Below are 17,640 nucleotides of genomic sequence, written 5' to 3'. Positions count from 1 at the left end.
CATAGCATGCTGAGTTTATTATTGATTCCATTACTGCTACTTTCCTCTGTATTCAAATATTAACTTTAGAATTTCAAAAGAAGAAACAGGGCAAAACTCAAATACAGTGGACAGATGTCATGAGTTAAAGTCACTGCAGTTGCAGTAAAAGAACAACCCTTCCTCAATTAACAGAGAAAAAGAAAGAACATACAGTTCCTAGGACTATAACTGCTGTATCCTTCTGGAAGAGAGCCAGGAAAAGGAATTTAGTTCCTCCATGAAAACCCTGTGCACAAGTCCTGTAAGTTTCTACAGTGGAGTAGAAGAGACCTCCCAAGCTACCATGGCAGTGTGTGGAATTGAATGATGTCTCATATCATTGCTGTCTAACCCCGGAATCACACTAGTCCAGAGATGAGTGATTAGTCCATGAGAAATCAGTGGGAGCCCTTATCCTGATGAAATGGCCCTACCACCTGCAAGTCCCCAGACAAAAACTGTCCGTGCAGGATGTGATCAGACTATTTATGCTCCCAGAAGAGCCTGTTGGCAATGCCTTTCCATTTTTTAATGGCCTTCAGTAACATACTGATCCAAAGCTGAAACACTTTAGCCTATGTCAAGCAAAACTTGACATACAAGTAAGTTCACACCAAAATACACAGAAAAATCTGCTACATGCAGCATTTATTTATTTCTAAAGGGGATTCATTGATCTGCAACTCCCGTGCCTCAGCAGCCACAGTTCTAAGCTTGTAGATTGGAGCACAGCATTGTGCAGAACTGCTGGGTTCTGCACCATTAGAGAGGGATAGATTTTAATGAAGCAAGCTCTAAAGAAAAAAAAAAACCAAAAACATAAAAACTAGGCTCTTCAAAATTCTCTTGTCTTTGGCTTGTGTAAGAGCTTGCTTAGGTGATGAACAGAAGATATTCTCATGCTTTCTGGGACCAAGCTGGAGCTCAGGTTCTGTTTAACCTGACAGCAGAAAAACAACATCCATTGAAACCACCACCAGCAAAAATGAGAGTCATGCTGGTTTGAGCACTGCAATACTGACCACTACACCAGTATATGTAGCTCTGCAGTTTGAAAGCAAGAAAAAAGCAGGTCCCAAAGTGAAACGCATACTTTCTCAGCTCCCAGAAAGTGCTGTGGTGGGGTAGTGGCTGTGTTCACATTTTGCTGGTGCTGGCCACATTCCCTGCTGACAGAGCTCAAAGGGCACATTCCCAGTGGTGACAGTTAATAATTAAGCATGGCAATCCCTATACTCCATCTGTGCTGCACAGCCATGACTTGTGCTATCTGGAGAAAGCACCAGACAGGGCTCCCTGCAGGTACCGCGTGGATGTTAGGCCTGCAGTGCCATGCTGTAAGCCAGGAGACCACTAAAGGATAAATGTGCGCATGTGAGGGTGAGCAGTCTGCATGGCACACTAGAAGCACAGTGTTCAACAGGATGTACTAGGGGGAAAATGGGAGTACATTGAGCTATGGCAGCAGTGGAACAGCTCTGTAAAGACCATGGACCTCAACATGAGGTTCAGAAGACCTGAGATGCCCTCTGCTCCACCTCCTCCTCCATCTCACTTGATCCATGGGGCCTTGCAGCCTCCTTGCAAGAACAGACTTCTCAGAAGAGAGGCATGGATGCTGCTCACGCTCTGCTCTCTGTGCACTCATTTCCCCCATCAGGACCTCCCTCCACTTCCTCCACCCTGCCCATAAAGGCCAAGAGGCCCACAGCCACCAGAAAGGCTTGCATTTGTTGTTGGGATCTCAGAAAATGAATCCTGCCCCAGCCCCTAGATGCAGTGCTGATGTTTGCAGCGGCTGGGGCTCGATACAAAGGGACCCTGCAGATGGTGAAGGCCTGGCCTCAGCCATGCCAGACCGACTGCACGGCTGGGGTGCCCCAACAGGACCAACTGCCTGTATCTGTCTCCAAAGCTCTGCAACGTAAGCAACTTTTCTCCTGAGAAAGGGCATGCACAGCTCCCCATATGACTCCCATTGTGAATGGAGACCTCAGATTTTCCATTTACTTTGGCAGGAAACCTCCCGGCAGAACCATGCCAAGACAGAGAAAGGGAAGCACTAAGCACTTTCCATAGGATAAGATCCTGAGGTGGCTTGTGATCTTAACTCCTTTCTTTGCAAAACAAAACAACACGTGTGACTAAGTGAGCCTTTTGGATGGGCAAATCTGGGTTCCTTCTTCCCCCTGTGGCCAAACCCACTTCTAGTCCCACAGAGCTCCCTCCAACACAGCATCAGTGATATTTTTTGCCTATTTCACCATTTAAGTGATGCTTTCCATCACTAACACAACCCCGCTTCTCCCCAGTGAGCATATTTGCATATACTTGGATTGCAGGCCACGTGAGCACCAGAACTGTCTTCCAGCTTACTCAGTGATACCAGATTTAGAAAGTCAAAGATTCTAGTTTACACAATTTCAGAGTGCCATTAAACTTGTAGAAGGGGATCAAGTATCTGGAGAGCTTCTGTCATTTTATAAAATTTGCCTTGAAAACTTCTTGCTCTAAGGCATCATTTTTTTCTATAGTATTTTTATTCACAGCTTTGCTCACTGATTCAAAGGGTATTTGCCCACAACAAGGATGTTTCTGTTGCCAGAGTGCCTTCCTGCCTGTGCTAATTTCTTGTCTGCAATCACAGAACTCTGTGATAGTGGAAAAAAAGAAAAAAAAAAAAACCATCAAGCTGCAATATCAGATATGGAGAACGGCAAGTTAGGACATCAGGTAGGATCTAGACTAGCAGCAGAAGAATTAGGGGAAGAACTAATTTAGTATGAGGAGGGTCAACGTGGAATGCTATTGTCTTTGAATGACTCAAATTTGAGGATTAGCAGTAAAGATCTTCTTCTGTTTACTCTCTCTATATAATGAGCAGTCCCACCTCTGGCAGGGCTCTATGGCTTATTGCACTTAACAGCCAAAACCTCTGGCTGTAGCCTGATCACATTTCAGCCTGGTGGCTGTCATCCTACCCCATCATTCCCTGAATGCATTGGTTTTAGCAACTCATAATCCTCCATTTCACCACCATAGGTTTTCAATTAGCTTTCCCATCATCGTCATGCAGTATGGCATGATTATGGAAAGTCATCTCCATTCCACACTTCTCAACATTTAACCAGTTCTTTCACCAAGACTTTTTGTAACGCATTACCTAAGCTGTGTGCTCTTTCTCCCACTGCAGCTAGTAAGTATTGGCAGCAAAACAGGGTGTGTTTCATGTTGCCTGTTAGCACTTTTCAGGTCCATGCCTCTTCATCATCAGTTTTGGTTAGACCATCTTTTGCTAAAGCTCAGAGAACTCTCCCTTGGTAGACTGACAGTTAGGCTTGGTAATCCTGAAGGTCTTTTCCAACCTAAATGCTTTTCTGGTTTGAACCACTCCCCTCCAGATGCATAAAGCTCACCCAGACACTTAGTGAAGGGCAAAGCACAGAAAGGAGAGGCCTTGCTCGTGAGAATGGCAGGAGCAATGCACCTCAGCTGCAATATCCTCATGCCTAGGTTCACAGTGAGCCCAGAGTAGGGCTGTGAGCATGCCTGTGTGGATGTGGTTCCTCACAGGCTTGTGAATGCACAGGGAAAGAAGAGTGCTCAGAGCGAGAGGTGGGATGTAAGGAGCAAATGGGGGTGGGAACGTGCAGATGTTTCTCAAGATGTTTCTGATTTACTGAATATAAGCCTATGAACTATGAAAGCACTCTTAGAAATGCTAAGATACAGCAATTTGAAGGTTGGAAATAAATTTCTTAACTCGTGATACAGCAGCTCAGGACAAGACGTACAGAATAGACTGACCTCGTAGTCCGTGATTTCCCAGAACAAACTAGTAACATTTAAGTCCTGCATGTGCCAGTTTCTAAGGGAAGAAAAGTCAGTTACAGGCACCCTTACAGTGCAGATGGACAAATTGCAGTGTCCGATGTGAGATCAGATTGAACATGCCTGGACTGAGCATACAGCTTCACCCCCACCAGCAGCACTACATCTACCTTCTGACTCAGCACCTCCTAAACCTGATAAAAAGGGTATGGGTATGTCCACTCATACCTATAGGTATGGGCGGACAGCATCTTAACATCAGCCAGCCATGCATCTTCACAGCCCAGAAAGCTAACTGTGTCTTGGGCTGCATCAACAGAGGCCAGCAGGTCAGGGAGTGATCCTGCTCCTCTGCTCTGTGAGACCTCACCTGGAGTAATGTGTCCAGATAGGGGTTCTCATACAGGAGAGATGTGGATGTGTTGGAGCACACCCAGAGAAGGGCCACAGAAATGATCCAAGGGACGGAGCACCTCCTTATGGGGACAGGCTGAGAGAGTTGAGGCTGTGCAGCATGGAGAAGAGAAGGCTCTTTAGCAGGGTCTGCTGTGACAGGACAAGGGGAAATGGTTCCACACTAGAAGAAAGGAGATTTCGATTGGATATAAGGAAGAAGTGTTTTACACTAAGGGTGGTGAGGCACTGGCACAGGTTGCCCAGAGAAGTCGTGGATGCCCCATCCTTGGAGACAGCCAAGGTCGAGCTGGAGGGGCTCTGAGCATCTGATGGAGCTGTAGGTGTCCCTGTTCAGTGCAAGGAGTTGGACCAGATGGCCTTTAGTGGTCCCTTCCAACTCAAAAGATTCTGTGATTCTACGAAACATACACCTACACTCTGAGTGCTCAGGAACAGTCTCAGATCTTCCTCTGGGCTTGTTTGTCACCTAAATCCAGTCCTCATTTCTTGCTGACTGTTTAACAGTGCTGTTGCTCATGCACCACAAATGTTAATTACTGTTTGCAGGTCATTTCTATTTGTGTGGAGAGCCCTGTTGTGAAGGTCAGGAGACTTCAGACGGTGTGAGACAGAGCTCTCTCTCATGACTTCACACTAGAAACTGGTACCCTGGAACATAACAAGTCTGGTAGGCATGCTTCATTGCCTAAACCAAAACCCCTTTGTGAGTACTAACCCCTTCAAAGGGCTGATGGTGGACTTCACTTCACACACATGCACTTAACTGGTGTGATGACAAAGTGTGGTAAGGAGAGAAAGCAGCTGCTCCCTGTTCCCCTTAGTGACTTCATCCAAAGGGTTTTCACAAATAAGAAGTGTTATGCATCACCTAAAGGAAATGCTCCACAGTGGAGTGGCAGACTTAAATTAACAGTTTTCTACTTTTTTTTTTTTTTTTAAATTCATAGTTGAAATGAGCACTGACAGGCATTCCTTACAAGATGGGGAGGAGGGAGTTAAGAGGTTTCAAAACAAGCTGGGCACCACTGATGTCAGGTCCTGCCTTACAATGGCATCTCTTTGCCCTCCCAGCAAGCAGCATACAGACTGCTGGGCTGTGCATTGTTCTGCAGGCAGCAGAAGATGCCACCAACCCAGGAGGTATTGGATTTTCTCACTGTTCCCAGATAGCTCAATGGCCCTGTTTGTCAAATAACCACAGAGAAAGGATCTGATCTGAAACTCCAGAAAAACTTTTCTGGCTCTTTATGTACTTAGATTTTGGCTTCAGGGTGCCTTTATCCGATAGGAATGGTGCAACTGCACTCCACATCTTCCTAGTGCCTCTGTGATGTTTTGCCCTGTTTAGGTTAAAAGGAAACGGCTTTGGGAGTATTGTGTCTCTTCTCCCACTTTGAGTACTCAGAAGAAAGGAGCCAGGAGGGGAGCAGTAGCGAAGCTCCCTGATGGCTGTCTGTTTGGCTGCTGCAAGGACTCAGAGCAAAGTCAGGGCAGGAAGCAGTGACAGCAAGAAGTAAAGTCTAAAAAGAAGTACAACGCTGAACTTTCTGAAGTTCAGAAAGTTCTGAACTCCTGCCGGCTGAAAACAAGCCTCCTCGTAGTTCCCCCCTCTCTATACGTGCCTTTTTATTGACTGAAAGCTGGCTAAGAGCCCCGTGCTCACTACTTTCTGAGTATTTCTGCGTTCAGAGCGCAGCAGGCGAGGGGAGCCCCGCATCGCAGTAAAACCCTCTCCGAGCGGCGTTCCCGGCTCGGGACAGCTCTGGTTATCCTCTCACCTACAACAGCGGCACTAAGCTCCGTACGTTTAGGCTCCCGGCTAACAGCACGACGGGGGCACCCACAAGCCCTGCATACGGAAAGGTAGGCGAGATACCCTCCGCCTCTGCGCGGAGCATCGCGGCAGCGAATCACTCACCCGTCATCAGCGTGTAGTAGTTGGGGTAGGAGAGGCTGGGGAAGTCGGGGGTCATGTAGTCCACCTTCACTCCCATGCCGATGATGTCCCGAAAGCCCGGCAGGGACTCCAGCTCCGCGTCGTCGATGTAGTCGAAGCGGAAACCGTCGAGGAGGAAAAGCAGCAGCTTGCGGCGGGCAGAGGCGAGGGAGAGGAGGGCGAGGAAGACGAAGATCGCGCGGCTCCCCATGGCGGGCCGAGAGGCGAGGGCTGTGCGGCGGGGCCGGACCTGGCACCGCTCTCTTCCACCCGCTTTAAAGCTACAGCCGCGCTGCGTCGCCGCGCGTTAACTGCGAGCGGATGATGGGCTGCCGGGCCGCTGTGTGGAAGGGGGGTCAGCGAGCGGGGCACCGCCAGGGACGGTCCTCGGCGTGCTGCGGGTGTAAGCAGCTCCTCGTGCTTTAATAGGAAAAGCCAGCCTTCAGCGCTGAGAACGCAGCGTTTTGCTTGGCTGTCGGTACCGCTGTCAGGGGTAAGAGCTGGGCGGTGCCAAGTTTCACATTAATGAAGAGTTGTTTGCGCTTTGGTCGCAATTCCCTGCAAGGTCCTCCTCCCGTCAGCTCAGAAGTGCCGATGTCTCCGCAGCCCGGCTTTCCCGCAGCGCAGGATATTGCCTCCCATTAATTCCGCTCGGGCCAAGCGCTGCCGGCTGAGCAGCACGGCCACCAGCTTCCCTCACAGCCTGCCTCCCCTTTGCCCTCCTCTGAACCGCCCGCACCTGTGCAAGGGCTGAACACAAAGCACCAGGTGCCGGCACCCCGAGCCAGGGCAAGGTTCTTCACACTTCTTCACTCAGCTGTTACAATCTTGGCAACTTTAGGCCTCTCTATTTTCGCTTATCTTATCTTGCCTGGCTTTGCTTTTGTCCGTCTCTTGGCACAACAGCAGCTCTTAGCAGAACCATGCCAGATCCGTGCAACCACATTGCAGCCCAGGTCAGGCAGCAGTTTTGGGGCTGCCAGCACATCCGTTGTCCAGGAGAAGGACAGAGAGGTGTGTAGCGAGCTGCCACCAGGCCTGCTCTGCTGGGATGACAGCGGGTCCTGTGCCCCAGCCCTCTCCTGAAGGAGACAGTGCCAAGGCCAGCAGGGCACAGCACCCTACTCCAGCCAGGGCTACTGGGCTCCCAGCCTTCCTGCAGCTCAGGCCAGACCCCCTATGAAGCAGGCTGCCTATGAAAACCACCTACTTTGGCTTTTCCTCGTGCACAAGAATCCTCCAAAGTATTTGTCAGGCTGAGAGAGATGCCACAGCTCTCCAGAGGTGTGAGCGTGCCAGTGAAACACAGCACAGCCAGCCCCAAATGCCAGGCACAAGGAGCTTGGCTTGCCGCAAGTAAACACGTGATTCAAAAGCTGGGTTTTACCTTGCCATCTGTTTTGACTTGTTGCATACTCTTCTGTTGTGCACTTAGGTTTTTCTTCCCCTCCTAACACTCAGTAGTGAGGACCCTGTGGTTTATTTTAACCAAGGCAGCAGCTAGGAATGGAAGGAAAGCACGCACGCTGTGCAACAGGAGAGGAAAGCTGCAGGCTGCGTGAGCAGGGCAGCCGAGCTGTGAGCATCCCAGTCTGTGCGAGGCTGCTGCTGCTGCTACCCCAACTGCCCAGGGGGGGCTGCAGCTGCGTGCTGGGCCAGAGGGTGATGTGACAGCCCAGGCAGGGTGGCACGTGCTGTCTGTCACCTGCACCTCCAAGCATGGCCAGGTCTCAGCACAGACAGAAGGCTCAGCAGAGACAGTGCTCAGGGACAGGACTTCTGCTAGTGCTCTCTGCAGGATGTCATTGTGGCAAAAAGCATGGGCTCAAAGCCACCCAAGTAATTGCTTCCTATGTGCATATGGAAGGTGAATGAACTCTTAAAAATGTTCAGAAGTGGGGAGGCACTTGTGATTATGCATCGTTAGCAGGGTGAGCATGTTCATGTTGATGTCCTAGCTTGCCCTCTGGGCTTGCCAGGGGGACTTGGCAGAAGCTGCAGCTGCTGCTCATCAGGGGTGGGATAATTAAGGACAGTAATCAGATAACCAAGTTGGACTCACCTTGAAAGGATGACCTGATGTTTGAGGTGGCAAGGCTAAGAAGCTGGGCCTCCATCACAAGATGTCACAAAGTGATGTCTTTTTATTATCTCACAGCACTAAAGAAATGAAGTCTTCCTTTCAAGAGAGTTGCAATCTGCTGATTGAGAGCTCCTAAAGAAAAGCACAACCTGAGGGATGCTTGGTGCAAAATGCCACAACCTGAGCCCTGTTGAGAGAGAGAGAAATTTACAGATCTCCACTCACAAATAGCAGCAGCACGAGGCCTGAGAGGAGTTAAAGACACAGTGAGCCATGTAACCATGATGCCTCACAAAGCCAAATTGTGTTTTGACAGACAATCCCCCTGAAGAATGGGACCGGGGCCAAGCAGTCTCACTTGGCAGAGACAGACCCCAGCAATGCATTTCATCCCTGCCAAGCAATGCTGATTTGCTTTGGTTCACATTCATTTGTAAGCACCCTGTCTGCACAAAGCCCCAGATGGCCTTAGAGACTCCAGCACAATAATATTTTGATACAAACGCTCTTACAAAAGCTATCAGAGCCTGAGCTGAAGTCCAAGGACAATAGTTTACACAAGTTAGCAGCAATGCCATGTTTTGGAAGAAGCATGAATAAAGACAATCCCTAAGCCCGGTTTGTGCACAAGGAGATACCCCACTGATCACAACTGTTTGGGATGAGATCCTCAGCCACTTGGGCTGCTCAGGAAATCCTCTTGGCCAAAAGCAAGTGTCCGTTTTTGGAAAACTGCCTTCAGTGTCCTTGGATGGTTTATTTCATTTTGTCCTGAAGTGGTGGAATTGGAAGCGTGTTTTCCAGATTCACAGTACTGGCTCATTTAGGGTCACCAGCTGCCCCACAGCACCACTTGACCCATGTCCTTAGGCACAGGAGCACATGTGAGAACAAAAGCTCCTGAAAGTAAAACACTAGAGAATCTAAAGTGGAAATTTGTCTTCCTTTCTTCTCTGGAGGAAAGATAAGATGGTATAACTACTCTGGTTGTCATCTTCTACCTTGTTCTTCCATAAAGCAGTGGTTAAACACTTTGGCCATCGCAGCCTGACTTACTTGTTTGGTTGCATTTTCCCACATTAGATAAGAAAGCATAGCCACCTCCAGACAAAAACACCCTAATGGGAATAGCATGGTGCTTGTGTTCCTTTGAAGAAGAGGAAGAAGTTTGTACCCATTTGAAGTTTGAAGGTCAGAAATGCTTGACCAAGGTTCTTCATCCTTGTCTCCCCACCAAACCTAAAACGACAGTGTCACAGATGTCACTAACTCCTCTGCTGACATCCATAAAAAACCTTTAGCAGTAATTGGATCTGTCTTCTTAGATGATGGAAGATCTCACTTTGGCAAAAAATTACCTGCTACAGAATTTTATTACTGTTGGCTGCAAACCTCATAGTTTGTCTTCTCTTTGTAGTTGAATGGTGGAAGTCAGCTTTATCGGTGTCTGCTCCTGTACTGTGCCTTCCTACAAATGCTTCTACACAGAGGAGTCCATTTGACAAGGCATCTGCTGTTCCACCAGACCTTCCTGGATGATAGTTAACACAAAGTTAATTACTTCTACAATCTTTCAGTATGCAGCACTTCATCGTGAGAAACGTGACATACAGGAAATAGGCTTCTGTTCATGTCAGTCGTGCATGCAAAAAAGCCTGGTGGTGTTAAACTCACTACCTAGGGGGAAGTAGAAAGGAGTTCAAGTCAGATCAGGCTGGGAAGCCCACTCCAGGTGATGGGATCTCATTGCTGCATTCAGCACCCAGATCCTCCTTCAATCATGGTGTGTTGGCCTGAGTGCAGGACTGGCCAGCTCTGGGAGAAGGGTCATTTTCATGGTCTGAAACTGGACCAAATTCTATCCAAAATATTCGAGTTTTGCTTAGATATCAACCCAAAGAATCATAAATTCATAGAATGGGTTGGGTTGGAAGGGACCTTAAATCCCTCCCAACCCCAACTCCTGCCATGGGCTGGGTGCCCCCCACCAGCTCAGGCTGCCCAGCGCCCATCCAAGCTGGGCTTGGGTACCTCCAGTGATGGGGCACCCATAGCCTCTCTGGGCAACACATTCCAGAGTCTCACCACCCTCTGAATGAAAAATTTTCACCAAACATCTTACCTAAATCTCCCTCCTTTCATTTAAAACCTTCTCCACCTTCAGTACCTACCAAATATTTCTAACCTATGCCCCTGCAGCATTATTACTTAATTAGCACAAGGCCGTGCTTGCCTCAACTCCAGTACCTTGTAATGCAGAAGTTCTTGCTTTGTTGAGGAACCCTCAACAACACAACACAATACAGCTCTCTCTGTTGGAAGTGCCCAATAGCATTTGTTATATGGGGAAAGCAGATGGCTAGTCCCAAGGAACTGAGTACTGCGTTCTCTTCTTTGTCTCCGCTGTCAGGTCACTTCTCTGGACAGTAGGGAAATTTACTACCAGAAACAGGGGTCAACATGCTATGGTTCAGGTGGAGATGGAAACCTGGAAAGCCAAGCATGTTAATCAAAATCACTCAGTTTATGTAGGATAAAAAAGGAAGCCATCATCATCAAAACAAAATCTGTGTTATGAAACCTATTGTGCCTTGACTCAAACGCGTTCCTGATGACACTGAGCTCAGTGCATCAGTTCACATCCCAGTAGCTCCTCCAAGAGAACAGCAGCGTGCTCTGCATGTCCACCAGCATCCTGCACATGGGCTTCTGTCAGTGTCAGATATCATTTGAGCAGCAGCTCTGAAAGATGAAAGCGTAAGCTTGAAGTTTAACAATCTGAGAGACATCTCATGCTAGTCAAATGTAGGCCCATTTCAGTAAAGTATTAGCAGTTCAGACTTTTCCACTAAATAAGTGATAATCTGAGAGGCCAAATGTTTGGCAGGTTGGTGATGATCTCCTACTTTCCAAGAATAAAATTATATCCCATGTTTGAACATTCTGGTACCCTTCTACACTGGGTGCAAAAGAGACAGTGTTGGCTTGTGCTTAGTGTAGACACAAAGCAAGCTATCCAGGACTAGCATAAATATATGTGTGTGTGTGTGCCTGGGTGTGTATTTTCATTTGGCATCTTTTATAGTGTAGAGGTTATAGAGTTCAGCAACAACTTCTGACATCAGCACTTAAAAGTCATGGGAATTTGGATCTCAGCATGCCAAAGAAGAAGAAGGGCCATTATTCGGACAGTAGTTATTGAAGCCAGCCTGGTGGTAGTCATACTTTTGTCCCTAAAGGCTGATCTCTGCCCAGCTGCCTCTGCTACCAAGCAAGTTGCTGCCCCCAGCTGCCATTGCTTTTGCTGTGTGCCACTTCACTACAGTCGTTTTGGCTTTACATTTTTGATGGCTTTGGTCGTGGGTGTTGGTTCCTGGAGGATGAAGGTGTTACTGGAAGGCAAATGAAGGGCTTATCTTGCAGCATGATGGGTTCTTATTGGACTGCCTGGTGAATCACCTTTAGAGAACTCACCCTGCCAAGAAGAGCCATCAGTTTTGCAACTGGTCTGTGTTTGGAATAGAATGATATTTTCATGGCAGCCGCTCCCCAGCTATGAATTTTTCTCTGTCAGCAAGTTATAACTTCTCAGGCTGGATCTGCACCAGGTTTCCTTACAGGTAAGGTCTGTCCCTATCCAACCAGCAGTAATGTTCCTTTCTGTAAGAGGGCAAGGTCTTATCTTCACATCAGCTGAATGTCCTCACTAGCTGAATGCTCAGGTTACAGAATCCTGGCCTGTTGCTTATGGCCAAGTTGTTCCCTTGAACTTTTTTTCGGACAATAAGAAGCAGCTCTGTTTTAGAGCTGGAAAATTTAGTTAGTTTGCTGTCTAAGTCCCGTTCATTTTCTAGATTATCAAAGCACAGAACTGATACTGAAGAGCAACAAAGATCTATGAGCAAAAACCATGAGTCACATTGCACCAAAAACTGGAAAACATAATGCTACCACCTTTCTCCTCCCTGCTTCTTTCCCCTCAGTGGGAGAAGACCCCAAGACTGGCTTGTGGGGGTCTCAGACACAGTAAAACCTTTTCTCTTTCATCGTTCCTCTTTCAGCACCAAAACAAAACAGCACATGAAGGGCAAGTACCCTGACCAAGGGCCTTGCTGTTTATTCCCAGTGGAAAAGCGGTGGCCATCTTGCATGAATACAGTATTTCCGCTGCCTGGCTGATAGAAAAATAGCAGAAGGGCATCCCTCTGCATTGACTCAGGGCCCTCTCTCCACAGAGAGGTTCATCTGGCCCTGAATTCATTTCCACCTCATTTTTCTGGAGCCCATCACCACCTCCTGTGTTGGTCCAGCCCCCTGAGCTTCCACCTCTCCTGGCTCCGCACACAGGCTGCTCCTGCTCTACCAGCCCCCTGGGGCAGCTGGATGCCAGAAAAGTTCTCTTCTTCATGTTCTAAGAGCGTGCAGCACATTCTGTTTTCCCACCCAACATCGTGGCATCAAAAACAAACCAGCCAATCTTCTGTCGTTTCCAGTTGCTGGGGATGGACATGCTACTGTAACCTCCAGCACCAGCAGCCCCACGCTTCCCCTTCCCAATCAGGATTTATTTCCCTTGACATGGCCAACACGCCATTGATTTTCAAGGGCGAAAGTAGGTGGCAAAGTACTTAGCTCTTTCAAGGAAGTTTGGAGGCAATAGAAAACAACCCCATAATATGTGAGCACAGAGTGTGGCTGTCCAGCTGCCAGCCAAAGAAGCAATAAATCACCCCCTGAATGCCTGCCACAGGCACCAGATCACCACAGAGACGGTATTTTTCTTTCACTGCGACCGCCCAGGCTGCTAATGCACTTAGCAGGGGCACGAAACATTTTAAAATCAGTATCTTTTTCCAAAAAATAAGGTTAGGGGCCCATTGCTTTGCCTGTTTGGATTCCAGCTTATTTCATCCAAGTCCTACTCAGCTGCAGGTCCCCACTTGGGCTATTTCCAGCACTGCTGGCAGGGATTTAGGAGGAGCATCCACGGGTCTGTCTTAATCCTGCACAGCTCAGGTCTCTCTGATGCAGCCACCTCTCAGCGAGGTCTAGTCACCATCCCACGACAGCCTGCTCCACCCATGGGACACCAAGGAGGTGAGCTGGTGAAAGCTTTGTCCCGAGGAAAGCTTTTTCCGCGTTTCGGTGAGCCCAGCGCGCTGTCAGAGGGTCAAAGCCAATGGAAAAAAGATTTCCACGCCGCCACCGCCGGGAGGAGAGAGCCGACTCCGCCGCTAGGTGTCAGCCCGAGCACGCAGCTGCTCTCCTGGGAAGGTGGACGCGGTGCCCTCGCTTGCGGATCTCCTCCGCTTCCGACACGGCGACCTTCAGCCCTGGCGAGAGGCGATGTGTTGAACGCAGCAGCTTCACGCCATGCCTTTCCCTGCTAGCCTGCCTGGAGGTGGTGGTTGTGTCTTCTTCCCTTATGGCAGCCCTGCTCCGGGGCCTGGATCCTGGTATCACTGGTGGTTGCTATGGCCACCTGAGGGGATGCAGCACACGGCGCTGCTGCAGCACTGCAGCCTCTGGGGTGCAGGGTACGTGGCTGATGGTTGTGCATGTGCACACCTTGCCAAGGATGCTCAGCAGGCCCCTGGCACAGTGCTGGAGACCACCACCGCTTGGTTACTCCTTTAGATTACACTGTTTTCTGCAAAACTCAATAGTTCCCCCTTCTTGGTGGCTTTATACTTTAAATAGATTTGCTTGTTTCTCAAGACAGTTCTTCTTAAATCATGTCTGCTGCTGTTTGAATCCCTTCCAGTTCCTTGCCATCTGTTCAATGCCAAAGCAAACAAAATGTTCAAGATGCAGTATCTGCTGTGACACAGAAGCAAGAGCATTGTTCAGCTGAAGGTTAGGGCCTCCCCAGGCAAACAACACCACCTCTCTTGGTGTCTGTTGTGACTGCACCTTCTTTCTTAGGCTTTTAACATACAGAAAGAGTGTAGGATTTCCATTTGTAAGTTTTCAGGTCACCTCTCCCTTTCCCTTCCTTTTTCTTTACCTATTCCAAGAATCCAGGGCTTGCAGCTGGGCATCCTTTAGCTCACTAAAACAGACTGAGGCTCACTGCCTTTTGTATTACTTGCGATCCCTGCAGCATGATCACTTATTTGAACAGTGCCACTGTGCTTTGCAGTTCCTTCACAGTAACACAGCTTCATGGCACCAGCCAAATAGTGCCCTGCAATAAATCTCTGACCTCTGTAGCTCAAAATACCCAAGCAGACTTCTCAATGGGCTCAGCTGGGATTCTTGTTTGTCACATCTGGTCTTTGGCAGCAAAGGAGAGCCCAGATGGTGGCTAGCTCTCCCTGCAGCAAGCAACACTAGTTGAGTAATCCCAACCCCCTGGCCTTCTATTACACCCACTTACCAGAAGCAGTCCTTGGACTGTGGGTCAGTAACTCTGTTTTCTGCAAAATCTGAGCATCCTGAGCTCAGCGTAAGACCTGAAGATTCTTCTCCTTTACAACCCTTTCCCAATGTAGAGAATGGGTGAAACCCACACCCCGCAGTGCCTCTGCTCACCTCATGAAACACAGGCCCAACCCAGCACTGCTCAGTAGGAAGTCAAACCAGAGTAACTTCCAGATTGCTGTCAGTGTCCCACGGCATGGCTCTTTCTGCCTAACGGGACACTGAGAGCTTGGACACCCACCACAGAAGCTATTTTGAACATGCTCCATTGCATAATGCAATAAGCCATTGAGTTGCATCATGGTTACTTGCTGTTGGCTCACAAAAAGCCTCAGCAGAACAAAGGGGTGGGAGGTGGGCTGCATGGCCTCCCTGTCCACTTACAGCCTTCCATCACAGCACCTGAGTTTTTCTTTCTGAGACATATGCTGACTTTTCAGAAAGCTCTTCAGCACAGCCAGCACCTTCTAAAGAAATGAGATGAAATGAAGCAGCAAGCAACGCTGCCTACCTAGGCACACTGAGGGGGAAAAGATGCCTTTAATTCTTTTTCCTTTCTTTCTTCCTTTTTTTCCTTTCTTTCTTCATTCGTCAGTTCTTTCTCTCTTCCTTTAATCCTTTCTTTCTTTCTACCTTTCTTCTTTCCTTCCATTCTTCCTTCCTTTCCTTTTTTCTTCCTTTTCTTCTTTCTTTCCCTTTCCTCCTTCATGTTGGCTTGCTTTCTTCCTCTTCTTCTTCCTGTTGTTTTTTATATAACTTCTATTTCTAACCTTTAATGCAGACACAGAAAAACAGTCAAAGTGCTACACCTCCTACCAAAAGATACGTGTGACTTGTCATGCTGATTATGGCAGGCATACAAAGGTGTACCTTCTTGCATGTAACACTTCATTAGCATCCCAAAACAGAAACTGATGCAAAAGCATTGCTGCTGGGCTAAATTTCACTTCGGAGAGAGGCTGAGATTTCCCCATACAAGGAAAGACACCAACAAAATGCTCATAGACTATTGGCAGGTTAGCAACTGGAAAGAAGGAGCTGAAACATTCCCCTTCAGACCACAGGATGGGAACAGCTCCCTGTAAGATTAGCATGCTCACTCTACTTCACTAAAGCCATTTTTTCAGTCACAATTTCACTTCTTCTCCCAGTTTTGTGATGATACGGTCCCAAAAAGCAGTTCCCCTTTCCTCTCTCCTTTGCCCCCCACTAGGTGGGGCCTGTGCCAGGTCTCAGCCTGGTTTCTAGACGAGCAGCCTGAGCCCATGGCCACTACCATCCAAGCTGCAAAGAAGGGACAGAAGTACTTCTATGGAGAGAGAAGGAAAGAGAAACAGCCAATGTCACCTTCAGTTTGCTGCTCAGGAGCTCAGGGTCAACTTAGCAACTACAGGGGCAGCCTGTGTGCATGCCAGTGTGTGCGTGGGCACACCTGTGTGTCACAGGGAGGCAATGCTACAGCAGCCCACAAGTCTGCATGCCCAACTTCAGCGGGGAGCTCAGCACCAGCTGCTTTCTGAGCAAGGAAAAGCAGGTGCTGAGCAAAGCCAACCCCTCCTGCCACCTCCCTCGCCCAGCGGCACGCCTGCAAAACCAAATCCTTTCTGTGCACCTGCTTCCTCTTCGAAAGAAGGTAGTGCTCTTCAACAAAAACCAGCCAGAAGGGTGAGGAGCTTTATAAAACATACAAGCTCTAACACACGTTCGTTCACTGCAACAGTGGGCTTTTTTGTCAGCGTGGTCATAAATACAGATGCAGCAGGCATTTGCATGTGCTGCCTGTTTGATGGTGCCTGGTGGGCTCCCCTGAATTGGGCTCCCCCAGGAAAGCAGCTGTCTCCATCTAGTACCCTGATCACCTACAAAACCAATGTGCACAGGCAGCAGCTGACCTCCTGCAGGCTCTGGCCTGTTCTGTGTGCTAAGTGAGTACAGCTGAGGACTTTCACTTGGTAAGGGTTTGCAGAGCGTGGCTGAGGTTTAAGGTGTGCACAAACCACACACGTGGTTCTGGGGAATGTGAGCACAATGGCACGTTATCACTTTCACAACCTCAATATCTGAAGATCTCCAAGCACTTGTTTGATCATTCAGTGATCAGGGAGTTGCTCTGGGGAAGACGAAGAGAAGCATTTTTCTACACAGTGTGTGCCTGGATGGCAAAACTCATTGCCGTGGGATATTCTGGTGACTAAAAGCATGAACAGGGTCAAGATAGAATTGGAGAAACTCACGCAATCTGCATCCATAAGGACACTTGAAACTAGTCAAGATACCACCTCCAGCTCACAGATTCTCAAAACTGTTGGTCAGTAATTGCTCGAGGATTTCCCAAGGAAACAGTTTCCCCTAATCTTGCTCTGCTTCTGACAATCTTTTCCCAAATGCCTGTTCAGGCCATTGCAGGACACAGGATACTGGTCTGGCCGAGCCACTGGTCTGACGCACATCCCTGTTGTGAAAACCACTGGTCCCTGCATGGCTGTAATAATTAATCAGCTGGAAACAGCCCAAAACCAAAGAACAATACCACGGCACTGAGCACATATTTAGTCAGGGGAAGCAGTGAGAGAACAGGTTCTGCTCCTGGAGAAGGCCCTGGGGAGACCTCATTGCAACCTTTCAGTGCTTGAAGGGAGCTTACAAGCAGGAGGAAGACAGACATTTTAGGCAGTCTGATAGTGATAGGGCAAGAGGGAATGGCTTAAAACTACCAGAGGGGAGATTCAGATTAGATGTTCGGAGGAAATTCTTTACTCAGAGGGCAGTGAGGCTCTTGCACTGCTGCCCACAGCTGTGGGTGTCCCACCCCTGGAGGTGCCCAAGGTTGGATGGGCCCTGCACAGCCTGAGCCCATGGCAGGGGTTGAGGCTGAGGGGGCTTTAAGGTCCCTTCCAACCCAAGCCATTCTGTGACCCTCTGATACACC

At 48.6% G+C, this 17,640-nt stretch overlaps 1 protein-coding gene across 4 annotated transcripts in view; it reads right to left on the bottom strand.

Annotated features, from left to right (window-relative positions):
* ENPP6 (ectonucleotide pyrophosphatase/phosphodiesterase 6) overlaps nucleotides 1-17,640 on the bottom strand; it is a 42,532-nt gene that overhangs the window by 17,539 nt on the left and 7,353 nt on the right. The window contains exons 1-3 of one of the 4 annotated variants that reach the window (XM_090138888.1): nucleotides 9,647-9,803; nucleotides 8,268-9,527; nucleotides 6,188-6,625 (exon numbers count right to left, since the gene is read on the bottom strand). In XM_090138888.1, the coding sequence (XP_089995014.1) occupies nucleotides 6,188-6,416 (229 nt within the window). In that variant the 5' untranslated portion in view covers nucleotides 6,417-6,625; nucleotides 8,268-9,527; nucleotides 9,647-9,803. Of the gene's footprint in view, nucleotides 1-6,187; nucleotides 9,528-9,646; nucleotides 9,804-15,222; nucleotides 15,482-17,640 lie in introns of those variants that run through there. The other 3 variants (XM_090138887.1, XM_090138886.1, XM_031607474.2) reach the window with 3 other exon arrangements.

Source organism: Phasianus colchicus, chromosome 4 (assembly GCF_987193195.1).
Source record: "Phasianus colchicus chromosome 4, bPhaCol1.hap1.1, whole genome shotgun sequence".
In the NCBI taxonomy this organism is placed as follows: Eukaryota; Metazoa; Chordata; class Aves; order Galliformes; family Phasianidae; genus Phasianus; species Phasianus colchicus.
Note: the sequence above shows the minus strand (reverse complement) of the source record. Positions and strands in the feature narration are given on the sequence as shown.